Source organism: Homarus americanus, unplaced genomic scaffold (assembly GCF_018991925.1).
Source record: "Homarus americanus isolate GMGI-L3 unplaced genomic scaffold, GMGI_Hamer_2.0 scaffold45333, whole genome shotgun sequence".
NCBI lineage: Eukaryota > Metazoa > Arthropoda > Malacostraca > Decapoda > Nephropidae > Homarus > Homarus americanus.
In genome coordinates this window covers 35,508-56,168 of record NW_024726972.1, presented here as the reverse complement: position 1 = coordinate 56,168, position 20,661 = coordinate 35,508, and the positions used below count along the sequence as shown (strand labels likewise).

The 20,661-nt window shown below is 47.8% G+C and overlaps 1 protein-coding gene across 5 annotated transcripts in view; it reads left to right on the top strand.

Annotated features, from left to right (window-relative positions):
* LOC121865743 (adhesion G protein-coupled receptor L2-like) overlaps positions 1–20,661 on the top strand; it is a 100,810-nt gene that overhangs the window by 53,180 nt on the left and 26,969 nt on the right. For all 5 annotated transcript variants that reach the window (XM_042365286.1, XM_042365283.1, XM_042365282.1 and 2 more), the window contains exons 7-9: positions 3,776–4,001; positions 5,012–5,177; positions 6,000–6,214. In XM_042365286.1, coding sequence (XP_042221220.1) covers positions 3,776–4,001; positions 5,012–5,177; positions 6,000–6,214 — 607 coding nt within the window. The remainder of the gene's footprint in view (positions 1–3,775; positions 4,002–5,011; positions 5,178–5,999; positions 6,215–20,661) is intronic.

The following is a 20,661-nucleotide window of genomic DNA, read 5'->3' as shown; positions in this document are numbered from 1 at the left end:
TACAGGTGATGGCGGTTTTGGAGTCATTACCAGGAAGGCGCGCTGAAGCGGAGGGGGATACCAGGCCGCGTATTTTGAGAGTACACATTCAGTTACCCGTCCCGCACCACCACGGCAAATATTGTTGTTGTGAACCGCCACGGAAACTGGATTCGAGTCTGAGAGAGAGAAGGGAGAGAGAGGAATGCGAGAGAGAGGAGTATGAGAGAGAGGAGAGAGTAGTGGTGAGGGAGAGTGGAGCCTGGAGGTATGGTGGGGAAGACGGTAGGGGGAGAGGGAGGGGAGGATTAAGGCGAGATATAATGTAATTTCGAGAAGCAACACGTCCATAAACCGTGTGTAAGCGACCCCCCACGACCCTCTGCGATCACGAACCAGCGTTGCTAGTGAGGCATCCCCCTGCTACCACCAATACCTCGTTAATTCTACCCGCGTCCCTCGCTGCTCCGCGCACAGGAGACAATGCCTACTGCCCAGCTAGACCATCAGGCTCCAGGTCACGGTAGAGGAAACCAGAAGAGGTATTAGAAATTTTACTTCTACTTTTGGTTAGTTATCTATACACTGAGCTCTATAGGTGCCCATTTTCCTCTAGTTTCCTCCCTTATGTGATTCTTCCTCGTTTTCTGTCCCTCAAGAATTACCTCGAGCATTTTGTTGTCGCTCTCACTTGAATGTTAAACACAAGTCATAAACATAAACCATAACACCACTAGAAAGGGTTTTATTTGCTGGATACCTTGGGGATATGTTTTAGGAAGTAGCCGGAGGGATTTCGAAGTGCAGAAGTGGTGGCCGCATAAATGACTGTGCTCAAAGTTAAAACAAATTGAAATAACAGTTACTCTTAGATTTTACACCAAGCACTTAAATACAGTGTCTCCGTATATATCGATTTAAAGCCGTGTCTCTCAACGTGAGGTCAAACACTGTAGTTCGTTTCTGCGTTCAGTTTTCACACAAGGAAATCCACGCAACTTCATCTACGTTTAACACAGAGCAACATCCATCCATAAACTGGGGGAAGGGACTGTTGATAAGTTCTCCATATCTTAAGACAACACAGACCTCCCTGCGTATCATATGTGACAATTGGAACATTTTAAACTTGAACAACTTCCATGATACGATACTCTTACTCGTATCATCAGCACCAGGAAGGTTAGTAAAATAGTAAACAAAAAAATAGTTGTCCTCATTTCAAATACTTATCAGGTTGTTGGTTGTTTTTCGCCAAGAAGTGTCGAAGGTTTTTAGAGACTGTGACGTGAGGGGGTCAGTGGTCAGGTTCTTCAGTCGTGTTTGGTTGAATGTTTTTGAGGATTTTTTCTTTTCATCAGCCTCAAGTTGGAACTCGTGCAGATCTTACAGAGAGAGAGAGCGAAACATCTTTCAAAATCAGCTCATAACCTATAGTTTAAGCAGTGAACAACCAACAAGTCAATCGGTCTTAAATTTTAGCTGAATTGTCAGGCCTCTTCGACAGCCTGGGCGGGGGGGAGGAGGGGGGATACAATGCCTAGTGCCAAGATTGTTTTAATTCATCTCTGTTGATTGGTTACAAAGACTGTCTCATTGTGTGTCGGAGAACATTGTTTAAATGATTGAAAAGTTTCTTAGACGGTGAAAATATTGATCCACACTGATTACTCATCATTGTCAGTTATGATTAGCAATTAGGTACATTTGCGATGCGAATCTGGTGACTGTTGACTGAATGAGACAGAGAGATTGGGGGGAGTGGACGAGAGAAAGGATGATGATAGTGTATAAGGAGAGGTTGGATGGTGAGAGGAGGAGGGAAAGAGTGGTGGGTAGGAGAGGATGAGGGAGGGAGGAGAAGGTGGATGGGAGAAGGGTGAGGAAGGGAGGAGGATGAGGTGCGTGGGAGAAGGATGAAAGAGGGAGGAGGATAAGGTGGGTAGAAGGAGGGTGACGGACGGAGGAGATGGTGGATGGGAGAAGAAGGGTGAGGGAGGGAGAAGGAAGGAGTGAGCGACGGTACTTCAGAAAGATCACTTGGTAGATAACATTCTCTAAACGTAGAGGTTCTTGTAGTGGACGTCAGGAGGTGGAGCCTGGACACACCGTCTCACTTACCTGGACAAAATACTCCTTACCTGCTGACGAGTTCTTAATGAGCGAGAAGCGTGTTTTACCTGCTGTTTGTAACTTTCTCTCTCTCTCTCTCTCTCTCTCTCTCTCTCTCTCTCTCTCTCTCTCTCTCTCTCTCTCTCTCTCTCTCTCATGTCTATATATTCTAATTCACTTACCTTTAGTTTTTAATTGAAATTTTACTTTACCGCCTGTGTGTGTGTGTGTGTGTGTGAATTACTTTTCCAAATGTATAATATTAGGTCTTGTATACAATACCCCCTACACCCTAGCTCTGAACCTCACCCCTACACCCTAACCTTACACCCTATTCCTAGGTTTAGTCCTTAATCTTACACCTTAGCCCAGCACCACACCCCAGGGAGGGCGTAGCGGTGGTGGGTGCCTCCTGAGTGACGGGCAGGAGAGTGTTATCAACAGCCAGGGTGACACACGCAGCCACGGTGATCCATCACACAACACAACCAAGGTGGAGGAAAAAAAACAAGATGTTTGAGCTCATCCACGGTACTGGTGACCGGCTAGCACGCTCTCCCAACACTCTGCCTCCTTCATCTAAGTCTAAGATATCTGCCGTCTTTACCGTCACTTGTAAGACATCCAATGGAGAGATACATTGAGCAAGGGACAGGGATGATCAAACGTGAAGTGTGAGATTCAAAAAGGAGAGACAGGGAAAAGACAGGACCGATAAAACATCTAACAAAGTAAACTCAACAAGGAAAGTCAATACAGTATCAGGGAAACAGACAGGAACGATTGGTTATGAATAAACCATGACGAATTGTTGAGGAACTCTTGGCTGTCATACCGATGGAATTTCATCATTTTTCGAGCCCAGGACGGCCATGTAGGGGTGTTAGGCGCCAGGCTGAGAGAAGAGAAAGGGGGGTTAAGGGGAGTTAGAGCTTCAGGGGGTCATCAGGGCCGTGAAGCGTCTTGCACCATCAAAACCTTCTCAAACATAAACAAACACTGGGTAGGTTTTCTGGCTAGTTTCTTGGCTAACTATTTTGGCGGGTTTCTTGCTAGTTGTTCTGTGACTCGGTATCTTGTGGCTTTCAGTGTATTATGTCCGTTGTATTCTAGAGGTAGTAGTGAGGGAGGCAGGGGGGGGGGTGTAGCAGCAGCAGGGAGGGTTGTGGCAGTAGAAGGAAGGAGAGGCAGGGAGGTTAGTGTTAGCCTCCTCCTCGTTTACTGTGTATCATAATATTTACCTCGCCACCCTCTGTTGACCCCACGTCACTCATCGCTCCTTGTTTATACCCCGTGAGGACGATGGCAAGGCCTGGGAAGACGAGGAAGAGATAGTCGAAGGGAAGGAGGTGAATGGTGAGGACTGGGAGCAGGAGGAGGAACAATATACAGGGTGGTGCAGGACACTATACAGTTCCTCTGCGTCATCTTGCTTCTACTGCCTCAAGAAACATTTAGATAATCATCCAGATAGTTATCTTTATAAGTCCTCCCTGTTGTCTCCAGTAACCTACCTTCTGTTATTATTACCGCCATTACATTTACTGTATACTCCAGTAATGTACTTTTTTACCTTAGCAATGTTTGAGGAGTTTTCTCACCTGTCATAATGTTTACTGTTTTTAATGAGGATCAATTGACATTTTTCTCTCCAGGTTTAACGTTTGTTGTCTCTCCCTTACAGCTCGTGGTCGGAGGAAGGTTGCCGTGTGCTGCGGTACAACACCACCCACACGGTGTGTGAGTGTGACCACCTCACTAACTTCGCCGTACTCATGGACGTGCACGCCACGCCCCTGGCCTACCCTCACCAGCTCGCCCTCTCCATCATCACCTACGTCGGCTGCGTCATCTCCATCGTGTGTCTTCTTCTCGCTACTATTGTCTTTCACGCCTTCAGGGGCCTCAAGGTGAGTTGATACAGGTGTTTAAGGAGGCGTGACGCGGATTATTGTGTTGACGTCGGCGGCTCGAGCGGGATTTATTCTCGAGTGGAGGTGATGAGAGGTGAGGCAGGGGTCCTCGTCACCCTGTTGTTGTAAGGCTTTGTCTTAGTTTATTTATGACGGGCGAGATTTATGAAGGAAGACTTTTAAGGTGTAAGTATGGCTGTAGAGGAGTGTTTGGGAGGCAGGTGAGGGCAAGGGAGTGTTATCACGGTGTTATCTTAAGGATCTGTAGTGATGAAGGTGTTGAGACGCGGCTTGTCACCAGATCCACCTCTCCACTACACAAACACGAGGGTCCTCCACTCTCCCAGACATTCATTCTTTATGTTTAACAGCTCGGTGGTGGCAGCGGGACACACAAACACCTCTACCACCACACATGTTCACTACAATAAACAGTTGAATCACTTGTCCACGCACCGTGTAGTGACGTGTGTGTTAACTCGGAATGTTATGGTTTTTTCATCACCGTCAGAGCCCTCACCAGCGCCTCACCATACACCACCAGCTGTAGTAACCCACAAATGAACTCGAATTATCTTGGCTACAAAATAATACACATATAAATTTCACACAATAGTAGATATACATAATACATTATATTACACATAATGTAATACATAAAAATAATAATACGCATTACCCATAGAACACATATAATTTGTATGATAATTTTTTGGACACCTTGAGTTCCTATACATTACTGATTGCCCCCATAAATAGGAGAGACTGTTAGTAATTAGTGAGTAATGGAGTGGTTATATAGCTTTGTTCTCAAGTCTGATTAACTCCTTGAATACGAAGACACTGTTCCCAAGGGGTTAATATTACCTGAAGTTACCTGAAACACCTGATACCAACCTTATACTTCCTGATACCAACCTTATACATCGTGATAACCAGCATTATTGACCCTGATAACCATGTCCTAATACCACTAAGTTAACCATACCTCCTCCTCCTCCCCACAGAGTGACCGAACGACCATCCACAAGAACCTATGTGTGTGTTTGTTGATCGCTGAGACCGTGTTCCTGGCGGGGGTGAACCAGACGGACAAGCCGGTGGTGTGTGGGGTGGTGGCCGGCCTCCTCCACTTCTTCTTCCTCGCTGCCTTTGCCTGGATGTTCATGGAAGGTGAGAATAAGTTACCTGGATGGTGAAGAGATCTGCAGTGCTTTATGGGATATGGTAGTTAAATATGGTTCATGGTCCACACATCAATAGCCCATGGTTCATAAGTATGGTTCATGGTCCACACATCAATAGCCCATGGTTCATAAGTATGATCCATGGTCCATACATCAACAATCCATGACTCATACATTTACGGCCCATGGTCCACACACATACGGCCCATGGTTCACAGATCAAGAACCCATGGCCCCCCACACATACAGCCCACATATCAACACCCTAGGACCCACACACACGGTCCATGATCAACACCTCGGGTCTGGTACACTTGTGGGCGGGCGTAGTAAGGCAGGTAAGGGGTGAGGTTCGTGCTTGGAGTTGCAGTGGGAGGTTTGTCCAGCTGTCAGGCCGTGTCACCCAAATTTACTCTTAACACCTACTCTCCTCTCTCTCCCTCTCCCTCAGAAAAAACGTCTTGGGGTTGTTTTCCTTCTTCCTCCTCCCCTTCTTTTTCTTCTCCTCATTCTCTTCTACTTGTTTTGTCTTTGTTTCTTTTGGTATTTTCTTTGTTAGTTATTTATTGTTATCACTTCTTCCCCAACACTGTTTTAATTATTGTGTCATCTTGTAGTGCCTGAAGTGATGTCATGTCCCGGGATAATCTATTGTCTTGTACTAACACACTTACATGTCCGTACTTACATGTTTAATCAACATTGTTCCAGTACAAACACAAGCCTCACTCCCTACTCGGTCGTGTATTAACAGTGCTCCAGTACAAGTCGTCAGCACTACTAACCCGCCGGTGTCCTCCTCCTTCAGGGTTCCAGCTGTACGTGATGCTGGTTGAGGTGTTTGAGGCAGAGAAGCCCCGGGCCCGCTGGTACTACGCTGCCGCCTACGGGTTCCCGGCGGTGGTGGTAGCTGTCAGCGCCGTCGTCGACCCCTTCAGCTACGGCACCAACGACGCCTGTTGGCTCCGCACCGACAACTACTTCATCTTCGCCTTCGTAGGGCCTGTCATCGCCGTCATTATCGTAAGTACTGACACAAGTTCCTGGTTGTCGGGGGGAGGGTGCTGGTGACGGAGGAGCGACTCACTCACATCCGACTAGTGAAGGTGGTGAGCGAGGAACTATGTGGTGGTGAGCGAGGAATGGTCGCCCTGGACGATGAGGGATGTTGAAGGTGAACGTAAAATATCTTACCGAGATTAAGATGGTGATGGGTGTTCGTGCTGCCTCTGGATCGTTGTGCTCAGTGTCAACATTGCAATACCTGGCTGGTTGTCGTCAGGTAAGTGGAGCACCTGACTGGATCACTACATATATCCGCTTAAGGGTTTTTCTACCTGGTATGACCTGGTATGACGGCACCTAGTTTAGTTTAGCAGTAGAATTTAATATTATTCCCTATACTGTAGCTTGTGTCAGGGGTAAAGGGGGTTTCTTTAACCTCGGTAAGAACCTTAGAATATGGCCAAGGAATCTTAAAATAGCCCGATTATTTTGTTTTATTTTATCTAAACTAATATATCAAGCGTTCATTAACTACTTACTGGTCGTATTAGCCGAGGCGTTTAAATGCTTGATGTTTACCTGACGTGGCTGAAGGTGGAGCTGGTGTTGGGATTTACTGCCAGGCCCCTGATTATCTTGTATTGGTCCCATCCAGCCCTCACGCCCTCCCGTCCAGCCCCCACTCCCTTCCGTCCAGAACCCATGCCTTCCTACCCAAAACCACACGCCCTCTGTCTAGCCCCGCCCACCGTCCGAGCCCCGCCCACCGTCCGAGCCCCGCACCCACCCTGTACAATTTTATCCGACCATTTAGCTCCATGGCGGCCAGTGTGCTCGGATTTTATGTCCATATTTATTCGTAATGGAGTGTGGGATAACATCTGGTTGTGAGCCGACCCGACACTGTGCTGCGGGGGTGGGGAGGTAAGTGAGGGTGTGTTAGGGAGGCTGTGAGGTGTACCGGGGAGAACAAGTGGGGTGGGTGGGTGTTGTATCGTGTGTGTGCGCGCAGGAGAAATAAATGTGTCGTGTATTACAGAGTCAACACAGTGCCCCTCCCAGCCTTGTCTACACGGGGGTCAGGTTACCCTCACATGCTTCTGTTACCCTCCACAAGTACCCTCCTCCTCCCTCCACTAGTGTCCTCCTCCTCCCTCCACTTGTCCTCCTCCCTCCACTCCTCCCTCCACTTGCCTGCCCTCCTCCTCCCTCCCTAGTGTCCTCCTCCTCCCTCCACTTGTACCCTCCTCCTCCCTCCACTTGTGCCTTCCTCCTCCCTCCACTAGTGCCCTCCTCCTCCCTCCCTCCCTCCCTCCCTCCCTCTCCTCCACTCATAAGTTTGAAAGTCGTTGATAAATTCATTGTTACGTTTACCTGTGTAATTTTTTGTGACATCACCTGAAGGCTGCTGAGTGTCACCTGCTGTTCACCTGAGTAATGCTCCTCCCCTAATTGATTGCGAAGAAACACATTAATAAAAGAATGAAAGCGACAAAGGTGACAGAAACTTTATATGTGTTTTTATATTTGATTTAATTCATCTATTAAAATTCAACTTAGTAACTATAATTACAGTAATCGTATGAGAAACCATTAGTGAGATTATCAGTTAGTTAATTAAGAGTAGTTGAGGCGAGTACAGGAGCAGTTATAAATATTTCAACATAACAGCCCATCATCATGAAGGGCCGCGTGACGTCATCAAGGGAGTGTTTGTCACCTCAGTGAAATGTATTTTATTTTATTTATTTTTTTTTAGTTTTGTTTTGAGGCGAGAATTTTATGGCCCATTCAACTGACTGTGTGGAATGTTTGTGGTGTTTAGGTTGTGTCTGACCCGCGTTTGGCGTAACCCCAGCTTGGCCTGACCCCAGTTTGACCAGATCTCAGCTTAATAAGATTCGACTCCAGCTTGGTCAACACAGGAGGTCCAACCAGATCTTACCTTAACTAAACTTGACCCCAGCTTGACCAGCATCCAGCAGAGGACGTATGCCGGGAGGTGGGGGTCCTCGATGCTGGGGTCCTCGATGCTGGGGGTCCTCGATGCTGGAGGTCCTCGGTGCTGGGGGTCCTCGGTGCTGGGGTCCTCGGTGCTGGGGGTCCTCGGTGCTCCTCGATGCTGGGGGTCCTCGATGCTGGGGGTCCTCGATGCTGGGGGTCCTCGATGCTGGGGGTCCTCAGTGGGGTCGTAGGGGTGATGGAGTTGTGACGACAGACAGGATTATAAACCCAACTTGTAACTGGATTCCCACTTTTTTTTCTTCTCCTCGTCCTCTTGAGAATTGATATCCACGAAGAGGAAAACTCGACCTTGTGGACTAGAAGACCACAAGGGTGAGAGTTGCCTGAGGGTGTTGTGTAGTGTGGAGGAGGTTCTTCTTGCCCCGACCCTCGCGGTGGAGTCGTCACGCTATTGGCTGTGAAAAGATTGATATGTTGACACAGACACGGGTTTTAGAACAAAGAAACCAAACGCTGCCTCCTCCTTCTCCTCTTATTGCTCCTCCTTCTCCCTTTTCCTCTTCCTTCTCCCTTCTCTTCCTCTTCCTTCTGGTGGTCTATCAACAGAAAGGGGCAAAAAAATCTCCCTCTGGTACTAAGGGTTCAGCTCGAGGAGTTTTACGGAGGAGAATTAAAAAAAAATTAATGATCTTTCTCAGCTTTTAAAAAACAGTTGTGTAGTGTAGACTCTGCCTTAATGGACGGCGCTTAAGTGTTGTTGTCTAGTGTAGAAATTGATTTAGTGAACAAGGCTTTAATGTTGATGTCTAGCGTAAAAACTGACAGCGAGAAGGTGCTTAAAAAAGGTCAAGGAGTTTGACTTAGCGAGGAGCGTTTATAGAAGAAGTTGTTGTCTATAGCGAGCGGAGGAGCCAAGACTGTGTGACAGACCCGGTGTTTAGAGATACCTGGTTGTTGAGTAGCGTCTCGTAATACCTAAAGGAACGATAACAACAGACTAAAAAAAGAAGGGGGTAGAGGGTGGCAAGTTACGGCTACTCAAAACAGGAGGAAGAAGGAAGAGGAAAGGGAGGAAGGGGATAGGAAGAAAGGAAGAGGCAGAGGCGAAAGGAAGAGGAGGGGAAAGAAGGATGGGGAGAGGGATGAAAAGAAAGGAAGGAAGAGGAGGGTAGGGAAGGAGATGAAGAAAGAGGAGTGACGGCACAGCGTAAGCCAGTATCGTTGTGGTGTGAGGAGGTGGTGGTATTCAGTTTCTCCCGCCAGAGGGTGTTGTGTCTCCTTATTGTTTCACGTCGTTTTGTAGAGGGTGTTGAGGGCGGGCTAGAACGGGTGTAGAGGGCGGGACTGAGTGAACTTGAACGGGTGTAGAGGGCGGGGCTGGATGGGGCGGAACGGGTGTAGGATGGCGGGGCTGGCTGGGGGCGGAACGGGTGTAGAGGGCGGGGCTGGGTGGGGTGGAACGGGTGTAGTGGGCGGGGCTGGGTGGATCATACTGGGGAAGAATGTGTGTGTCATTACTGTTGTTCCACCTCTCGAAAAAGACTGACTGAAGGTTTGCTTTCGTCGAGGGCAGGTGGGTGTAGGTGTGGGGGAGGGTGTAGGTGTGGAGGTGTGTGGGGGAGGGTGTAGGTGTGGAGGTGTGTGGGGGAGGGTGTAGGTGTAGGTTAGGGATGAACTGACTAACCAAACACACACAAAAAATAATAACGTGTTGTGAAAAGTTGCTAAAATCAACACAACGAACATTGCCTCCAGCAGCTGAGATAACACGCCTAACCTGGCCTAACCTACCACCTGCCAAACACTTGCACAGGTAATCACTCAGGTACTCATCAAGGTAGCCAGTCAGGTGGTCACTCAGGTACTCAACCAGGTAGCCAATCAGGTGTACACTTTAGATAATAAGACTTACCCAATCAGATCGTCTATGGCATAAAACATTAATTATTTTGTTCTGTTATAAATATAGTACAGTGGAACGCTAGATACATGTATATATTTTATAACAATTTGAATATACCACAAGATAATTTGACCCAGCGAGTGTGTTGATAGAGCCACGTACACGAGGATATTAGTGTGTGTGTGTGTGTGTGTGTGTGTGTGTGTGTGTGTGTGTGTGTGTGTGTGTGTGTGTGTGTGTGTGTGTGTGTGTGACAGATATAGAGTTAGGTGTTGGGTTTCCTTCCTGTTTGTCTCTCTGTCTTCCGGTATCTGTTTTCTACCCGTCTGTGGCTCACCGGGTGGTCACTGTGTTGAGGGAGGGGTAGTGGAGAGAGGAATAAAGTGGGGAGAGGAAGATAGTGGGGGGATGAAGAGAGAGAGGGGTAGTGGGAGAAGGGAGGGGAGGGGGGAGAAGGGTGGGGGGAGGGCAGAGGAAGGGAGGGGTAGTGAGGGGATGAAGAGAGGGGGGTATCTGTCTTATCATATATTGCTTCCTCCCTTCTTCCTCCCCTGTTCATCTCTCTCCCCTCTTCCTCCTCTCTTCATTTTCCTCCCTTCTTCCTCCCTTCTTCATCTTCCACCCCTCTTCCTCATTCTTCCTGCTCCTCCCTTTCCACTTTCTATGTGTCCTCCATGAGCAAGAGTTGATGGTACTATTACATCTACAACTCTACTACTTTTCTTCTACTGTTCACTTATTATTTCTACCACCACCATTATTATACCACTACCATCTACTACTACTACTATTTTTTTTTCAAATTGGCCTCCAGCCTCCCCCAATAGCCACACCTTCGCCGCCATTTTATTACCTTAAAATTAAATATCCTAATACATAAGTAGTTACCCTAGCTGTGTTGAGTTAGTTGAGCCGCAGATCTATGCGGCATTCAGTGACTGTTGCCTCATAGTCAATATCTGCAGCAGTTGTCGGCTTTGGGGCCGATGCTCTCGTTCCCCTGAGGCAGAGCAAAGCCGATCTAAGGAGAGAGAAGGACAGCCGACATCTCATCCAGGCTGTAACATAACTTCTGGGCTGCTGCTTCTGTTCGGATAACACCTCCGTGAGTCTGGCATAGAAGCATCTTGCACTTGGTCCCATCCCACCAGAGGTTGTGAACACTAGAGGAGTGAAGCTGCCTTGATCAACCACCACTATTTACTACCACTACTATTGTACAACAACCACCATTCACTATCACCACTATTAATACTACAACTACTATATACTACCACCACTACCACCATTTACTCCAACCACTACTACACCCACTACTACCACAACCACCACCACTACCGGCCGGCCTCAGATTTCAAACCTCTCTTGTGTTTTTTCTTCATCTTATAATGACTATGCTAATGAGGTCTTTGTGATGACGCCGCCCAACTTGGCTGTTCAGTCACGCCGTTTTTGCCCGCCCGTGTTGGTGTTGTGTTGTTGTTTGTGTTATTGTTTGTGTTATGTTGTGTTGCGTTTATGTTTGGTTGTTTCTTTCAGTGGAACCTTAGCGTGACTTTTTGATGGTAGGGGAGAAAGGGGAGGAGGGGGGGGGGGAGAGGGTTGCTAGAGGTAGAATAATTCCCCACCACCCCACGTAGAATATTTTCCAGGGAATAAACTCCGATTATTATCCCAATTCGCATCCTTGGAGTATTTTCCCGCCAGTTCGTCCTCATCGTCACTAATTACCCACAACATTGCCACAGTCTTCCAAAAAGCGATAAAGCAGTGGTTCCAATATTACGCGGAAAAGCGATGCGAGTTTGTTTAATATTTAATTTATTTTCCTAGTATGGTCAACGTTATGTATCAGAGTTGGGTTAAGGGGCTTTTATGTGTCAATAGCGTTGACCCCACTGGGATAAAAAGGCCATTTATCTTGTGAATTTGGAACGAGATGACATTCGGGTGTTTTGTGTGTGTGATATTGAGCATTTTAAATAGCCTCATTTTTCACCCATACTGGATAATGTATTTTAATTCGCTGGTATTATGGGTCTCTCTCTCTCTCTCTCTCCATAGTTAGGTTTATAAAATTATTGTCTCTATTGCTCACTAATATAGCGGCTCTTTATATAAATTTTTCCACCTATTTTTGTTTCAACATTTACAATCTTTTATTCATTATTCATCTGTTTTATTAATAATTTTCTTTTACCGTATTTTTATTTATTTTTTATTTATTTTTAGAGACGGTCAAGTACCCGTCGTTAAAATTAAATGCCCCAGGTAAGCTGAACAAATGACTGCTATCACGGGACGGGGTATTTCATAGCTGGGGGAGAGGTGGGGGGATGGTGGGGAGGATAGGGGAGGGTAATTTCATAGTTGGGGAGGTTAGGGGGAATGCTGGGGAGGAAAGGGAGTGGATATTGGGTATAGATGGGGAGTGGGGAGTGGGATAGAGTTCTTTCCTCCCCTTCATAATTAATCTTCCCCCCTACCTCCCTCTCCTCACCTCTACCCTCGTGTCCTCACTGTACCTCCCTCTCCTCACCTCTTCCCCTCCTACTCACCTCTACCTCCCTCTCTTCACCTCTCCCCCCTCCCTTATCCTCCCCTATCCTGGTCAATAAAATATCTATCCCCTCCTCCCCCCCCCCTTAGCTGCTGGTAAGGGGGGGGGAGGAGGGGGTATTTTCCCTCACTTGTTTTTCTCAACCGGTTATCTTTTTTCCCCTCAGCTTCTGGTTCAGTAATTGACGTAAAGGAGCTTGTTAGTGGAGAAGCAGCCATTACCTGGACGAGTGAGGCGTGTGTCTTGTGACGTGCACGACGACACACGCCTGAGTTGTTGGCTGGCGTGGGAGAGAGGGAGGGAGCGTGGGGGAGGGGGCGTGGGAGGGGGAGTGTGTGTGTGTGTGTGTGTGTGTGTGGAGAAATGTTCCCTTGGTCATGGTATTTCTCCAGCGTCTGTCCGTCTTGCCCCTCATCCTCGCCCCTCATCCTCGCCCGTCATCCTCGCCCGTCATCCTCGCCCCTCATCCTCGCCCCTCATCCTCGCCCCTCATCTATACTCACTGTTGTCATATGAGGCACATTCTTCCTCACACCCAGAGTGAGTGAGTGAGTGAGTGAGTGAGTGAGGTGTCTGTGTGAGGGGTTGTGTTGGCTCCTCAGGGGATCAGTAATGGAGTCATGAGGTGGACGACTCTTTAAAGGGTCGTTCCTGGTATGGTGTTAATGAGATGGTTCAACACTGAAGGAGGTCATTCTCCAGGGGGTGTTCGGGATGGTGAGGGAGGGTGTGGAGGTCATGTGGTGAGGGAGGGTGTGGAGAGGTCGTGTGGTGAGGGAGGGTGTGGAGGTCGTGATGGTGAGGGAGGGTGTGGAGGTCGTGTGGTGAGGGAGGGTGTGGAGGTCGGGATGGTGGAGACGAAATGGCCTCCCTGACAAAACCCGAGTCACACCTGTATTGCCGCCTAATTAGGTTCCGATACAGGTGTGCACAGTTTATAGAGTCAAGCCGGGATAGTTGTAGGTGTAGATTACAGGTACAGTACTTCCCTGTGTGTGTGTGTGTGTGTGTGTGTGTGTCATATAAATCCCTAAAAAATTACACAAATATTCAGACATGATGGCGTGGTCTCTCTCTCTCTCTCTCTCTCTCTCTCTCTCTCTCTCTCTCTCTCTCTCTCTCTCTCTCTCTCTCTCTCTCTCTCTCTCTCTCTCTCTCTCTCTCTCTCTCTCTCTCTCTCTCTCTCTCTCTCTCTCTCTCTCTCTCTCTCTCTCTCTCTCTCTCTCTCTCTCTCTCTCTCTCTCTCTCTCTCTCTCTCTCTCTCTCTCTCTCTCTCTCTCTCTTCTCCTCTCTATACTGGCAACATTCTCTCCCCCTTTTTCTTTCCCCTCATCTCCCCTTCTATCTCAATTAATCGGAACTAATATTCTGTTTACTCTCTCCCCATCTTTCTCTCCTCTTGTGTTTAATTATCATCCTGTCTCTCTTCTCTCTCTCCCTCCCTCCCTGTTTTGTCCCTCGCAAATAATCGGTTCTCCCTCTCATCACATTTCATCACCATGTTGCAATTATTTGATCTCTCTCTCTCTCTCTCTCTCTCTCTATAGTTTGATTTGCTTCTTACCAGTTTTATTTATTTTTCTCATTTTCTTCTTCCTCCTTCCTGCCTTCCTTTCTCTTCTATCTTCCTGCTCTCTTTCCTTCTCCTTCCATATCATTCTACCTTCCCTCTTTCTTCCTTCTTTACTTCTTTCTCTTCTCCATCCTTCACTCCTTACCCACTCCCACGCTCCATACTTGCCCTTCTCACCTCTCCTTCCTTCCTTCCTTCCTAACCGGACTTACCCAACATTATGGTGATAGTAAGTCAAGTGAGGTTTTTATGGTCGTTGTAGGGAGTACCACCACTACCACCACCATCACCACCATCACCATCACCACCATCACCACCACTACCACCATCACCACTACCACCACCACCTCCGCGCTTCGGGTGTCGGGTTACACGGCCAGGCCTCGAGGGAGCTTCTCTTGTTATGATGGTCGCTCGAGCTAGGATACCTTTTACACCTGTTTTTGTTTACCTCTGTCTTATAGAATCATGTTCACTGGCAGCAGGTTTGTGTGTTAGGACAGGTGTAATTGGTGCAGGTGTGTGGGATGACAGGTGTAACTAGTGCAGGTGTGTGTTAGGACAGGTGTAGCTGGTGCAGGTGTGTGGGAGGATAGGTGTAGTTGGTGCAGGTGTGTGGGAGGGCAGGTGTAGGTGGTGCAGGTGTGTGAAAACTTGTACTGAATTAAGTGTTAACCTTTTAATGAGAGAGAGAGGTGTCTTTGGTGTTTGTTCTTATCTCTTCTCTTCTCTATCTTCTTTACACATTATCTTCATTAGTTTTATTCTCATCTCCGTTCTTCTTCATCTTCATTTCCTCTTCTCATTGTTCGCACCTCTCAACTTCCTCTTCTCTCGTCTTCCATTTCTTCTTGTCTGTCTCTCCTCCTTCCTCTTCTCCATCTATAATATTCTCCCATATCTCTCTCTCTCTCTCTCTCTCTCTCTCTCTCTCTCTCTCTTTTCTTTAATTTCCATCCCTCCCTCTCCCCTATTCCGCCCCCCAATCACCCCCTCTTCCCCAATTCCCCCTATCCCATCACCTTCAATTCCCCTCCCCTCTCTCACCAATCCCCTTCCCCTTCCCTTTCCCCTCAAGCCTTCAGGATGGGCTGACGGACAAGGCATCGTGTTTAATTTGCATAGTTCATTTCGCAGTTGCAAATGAACGAGAGAGCGAGAGTCACATGTGGAAAATTTCTAATCAAACCTGGACTGGCTGGTGACATGATGGAGTCCTCCCTCCCTCCCCTCCTTCCATCCCATGCTCCTCCTTCCTTCTTCCTAACCCCTCTCTCCCTCTTTTGACTTCCTTCTTCCTTCCCCGAGCTCTTCTTCCCTCTCCTTTCCTTCCTTTCATGACCCCCTAACACCCTTCCTCTCTCTTCTGTACTCCATCTCTTCACCTCTCTCTCTCCTGCATCATTTTCTCTTGTTCCCTCCTCCTCCTCCTCTTATCCTACCCTAAACTAACTCTCTCCTCCCTTCCTCTTCCACTAACATTCTTCACCCCTCTTCAACCTTCCTCTCTCTCTTCTTCCAGGGTTGTCCTCTTAATGCTCTCTCTGTCAGTCTGTCTGTCTGTCTCTTGAAGAAAAAGAAGATAAAAGTTACGTTGTCGACTATTTGAGCTGCAGGTCTAAGTGCTGTTGTTGTTTACTGAAGATGCTAGCCGGATGGTGGTAGGGGTGTGGTGGAGGTAGGGGTGTGGTGGAGGCAGGGGTGTGGTGGAGGTAGGGGTGTGGTGGAGGTAGGGGTGTGGTGGTGGTAGGGGCGTGGTGGTAGTGGTAGAGCGTGATAATAGTGGGGACGTGGTGGTAGTGGTAGTAGTAAGGGCGTGGTGATAGTGGTAAAGGCGTGATAATGGTGGGAACGTGGTGGTAGTAGTATGGGCGTGGTGGTGGAGTGGAGGCAGCAGCAGCAGCAGGAGGAGGTTTACGGGGCCAGGTCTTGTGGTCGTACAAGGCTCTAACTCGTGGCCCCAGCACGGCCAGAGTAGGCAGGCGAGAATAAAACGGGAAAATACTGGACTTGTAGTGAAACTTGAAAGAAAAAATTAAAGAAAAAGAAAATGAAAGAAAGAAATTAAAGAAAGAAACGACAAAAATAGTAGATATTAAATATTTGTCGATTATGCTTAAAGAAATGTAAATGAAAAATGATTACATAGGTACAGATGGTGTGTACACGAGACAAACAAATGCCTTACTAAGCTGGTTTTTATTTAAGTTCTTCCATTTAACATACACCTCTCTCCCCTCCCTCCTCCACTGTATTGTGTTGAGTAAATATAAAACATTCACGTTCTGGTGAGGGTTTGTCTTGGTCCGTTTTCTCTTTCCTGTAAATAAAGAAAATGGGATAAAGCTTCCTGGGACGCCTCAAAGAAAATGGTTTCTCTGTCCAAACATATTAACGAGTTTTAGTTATTTATTTTATTACTTGGCGAAACCTTTGATGTCATCGTGTGAGAGAGAGAGAGAGAGAGAGAGAGAGAGAGAGAGAGAGAGAGAGAGAGAGAGAGCTGCACCATTAAAGTGTTCAACACACCGTCATGTTGTTCAGAAAAACTCAACAATATGCCTCGGTGAACAACAGGATCGCTGAACACATTTTAATGGTGATTTTTAACAAACTTCTACATATAAATGCTGGAGAAATATTGAGAAATAAACACTGAATCCTGGTAATCTGAGTGAGTGACTACCTCACTCACCGACTCTCAACCACACCCACAACGAAACACACACACACACACGCAACACACACACACACACACACACCCTCCAGCAACAGGAGACGAAATCGTAGCAAATTGAAATTCGGAAGACGCCCAATCAGCTGTATCAACAAATCCTGATGATGGACCGTCGGCTATGGACTAGTTATCAAATGTTGCTTTGAAGATTACTGAGTGGGAGCCTCGCCCAGGGCTTCCCCCTCCGCCTCTTGTACTTCAGTCAGGTCCTCTTGTCCGTGGTTGTCAGGTTCCAGGTCCTTAACTGTGAGGTCCTCCTCTAGGTCCTTAACTGTCAGGTCCTTTTGTCCGTGGTAGTCAGGTCCTCTTGTCCGTAGGTGTCAGGTCCTTAACTGTGAGGTGGTCGTTACGGTCGTGCAGTAATAGGCGCTTCACTGTTAGGTCCGTCATCGGTGTTCTTCATGTTTACCTTGTAAATATCGCAACCAACCAGGGCCCCAACACACGCTTCACTGTACACAATAAAACAGTGTATATCTCGTACCAGCGGTGGTGGCTACTGGGCTCACCACGGGGCCGCCTCGTCTGGAAATGTTGTTGTAGTCTTGTTTATCTGGAACTTCCTTACTTTTACGCCATTATTAAACTGCTTAACTGTTCTGCCATTTATGATCTGTTATCTTCAGGATCGCTCGGTCGTCGCCATCTTCTGTGAGTGGCTATTAGTGGCCCTCAACACACAAGCCTTTCTTCCAGCAGCCCTATTAGTGGAGGTCTTTGGGGTCTGTCCTCAGCTGGGTCAGGAAGTGCGTAGAATTTAAAGTCCTGGAGCAGACCCGTACACACTATGGTCTACCAGCCGCCGACAGAAGTATATCGGTCATGTTCCTGGATGTGGTGCGAGGTGGAGAATGATGCGTTGGGAGGGTCGACACGGGGAAGAACATGGTCCTTGGGGCGGCGGCTACTGGGGCCGTGACATCCAACAGGGCGGAGAAAGACCTGACATGCTCCTTCAATATCTCACTTTTCCTTCTGGATCTATAGGGGCTTAATGTTTGATCGGCCGAGTATTAAGTCACAGAGAGAAGCTTAACCTAATCTCTCTCTTTCTCTCTCTCTCTCTCAACCTGCTGGTGATAATGGCGCCAGAACTCTCACTCACGACGCCATACCTTGACTTTAAATGCTTCAGGCAGGAGAGTCAGTGGCTGCCTGTAGCTCGGGTAACTTCAGTCAAAAAATAAATAAATACTCGTGTTGGTTCAAAATAGGTCCTCAGGTTTTCGCTATATTTTTTAGTTTTTTTTTCCCTTTTCTGTCGTGTTAATGTGGTGAGTATTTCTTGTACCGTGTGGAGTGTGGTTGAGTGTGGTGCTTGTGGTGGTGTTTTGGTGGTTGTGGTGGTGTAGTGGAACGTATTGGTGTGGTGATGGTGTGATAGTGTTATAGTGGTGGTAGTTTAATGGTAGTGTGGTGTATAGGTTATATGGTGCAATGGTGATAGTGGTTTTATCATGGTGTTACAGTGGTTCTCTGGTGGTGGTAGTAATGATAGTGGTGGTAGTGGTAGTAGTCGCTGTGATGGTGGTAGTGATAAATTACATATTCCTTTCCACTTTTCTCTCCCTTCACCCTTTCACCTCTTTCCTTTCCACCTCTCTTCACTCTCCTCCTCTCTCATTTATCACCTGTTTGGTTCTCTCACCTCTCACTCACTCTGTTTCTTAATTATGGAGAGGCTTTAATAACATCTCGTGTGGAGTTGAGTTACTCTTGAGGAAAATCTTAAAAACGGATTTTCCTTTGATGTTTGTGACCCGTCGCTTGTCCTCACACTCTCTCCCTTCTTTCCTCACGCCCTTCTTCCCTCCTATCCTCACGCCCTTCATCCCTCCTATCCTCACGCCCTTCATCCTTCCTATCCTCACGCCCTTCCTCCCTCCTATCCTCACGCCCTCCCTCCCCCTATCCTCACTCCCTCCCTCCCACTTGTCCTCACCTCTCCCCCTCTCATTCTCGTCGACCCTATCCTTTCTCCCCTATTCTCACCCCATCCCTTATACACCTCATCCCTACCTTCCCTCCAAGCACCTATTCCTTCCCTATTTCCCTCTTCCTCTCTCCAATTCTCCTCATTCCAATTTAATCTCTCTCCTCCTCCCCAATCTCTCTCTCTCTCTCTCTCTCTCTCTCTCTCTCTCTCTCTACCGCCTGAGGGAGGGAGGAACTGGGTCCAGGGTGCAGAATAGAGCGATGGAATGATTGTAATGTAAATCAGACTCATTCTTCTCCTAGATTAACATTCGCTGATCGCACTGTCCGAATTGGGGGGATTTTCCTTCAGTATGCAAATGTGTGTTTGGGCGGCTGATCAGCTGTTTGTTCAATTAGAGCCTCACCTTAGTGTGTGTGTGTGTGGAGAGAGAGAGAGAGAGAGAGAGAGAGAGAGAGAGAGAGAGAGAGAGAGTATTTACCATTGATTGTCTCAAATGTCTATCCTACCTTACCCATCCCTCACCCCCCACTCCTTCAGATTCCCTCTATCATTTCTTCCTCTTCTCCTCACCTACCCCCGTCTCCTCACCTCTCCTCCTCTCCTCACCTACACCCCTTCCCCTCACCTACACCCCTCCCCCTCTCCTCACCGACCTCCCCTCACGTTTCCTACCTTCCTTCCATGTTATAAACCATGTAATCGCCATTCCCGCGGCTATGTACCTGACCGTATATGTAGTACGTGGCGTCCGTCCGTCCGTCCTCCACTTGCCCGTATAAGAGAGTTTTTCGTCACCTCCCCCCTGGTCTAGCTGGGCTGCTACACGTCTCTCTGGGCCGATATGAATGGCGTGAAGCAGCCGCCACGGATACTACTGAAGGAGGTGGTGGTGGAGGAGGACGCGAGATGTAAATAACTTAATTTTGTTGATCAACTGTGGTGAAAGATGTGTTGTTGACCCTCCGTGTAAGGTAACTTGATCGTGTTATTTCACGTATGGATTTTTCTGTCGTTCTTAGATTTGAAACTGCCTTACTAGTTGGATAAAGTCGTCGTATCTCACTGTGTTGTTCTCATGGTGGTGGTGGATTTGTCGTACAAACACACTCACACACGCGCGCGCGCGCACACACACACACACACACACACACACACACGTATTTCAGTGCACGTCCGATACCCCTGCCTCCTCTCCACACCGTCAAGCCTCAGTAACAACACGCGAAGGTAATTTTTTTCCCCTCCAGCACAACGTAGTCTCCTGGCGGTGGACAAATCTTACAGCGTGAGGCTAAACGCTGGTAAAGCCCCTACCAAGAGATGGTTGTTGCAACATTCAGGACAACGGTGCAGGTCTTTCTGTGCAACCCATTGAGTATGCAGAGCGCCTCCCTCTCTTGTGCCAGACCCCGTGTCCACCCCCCCCCCCCCTTATCCTTTACTGAGGCGACTGGGGAAAATCTTAAAATTCACGGGTTCGTCTGTCTTTTTTTTTTTAACTGCGCTTGTGCCTTGTGCCCCTCAAAAGGAAAGATAAATGGTGAAATGAAAAGTTCTCCTCGGCGGGCAGAATGCTTGTGTGTGTCGTGGAGAGGGGGTCATCGTGCACGTCTTTGCTGACTATTGCTTGTGGATGCGTGGTAGTGGTGAGGGTGGTAGTGGTGATGGTGGTAGCGAGGGTGGTGGTGGTCGTGGGAGTGGTGAGGGTGGTAGTGGTGGTTGGGGTGGTAGTGGTGATGGTAGTAGCGAGGGTGGTAGTGGTGGTTGGGGTGGTAGTGGTGATGGTGG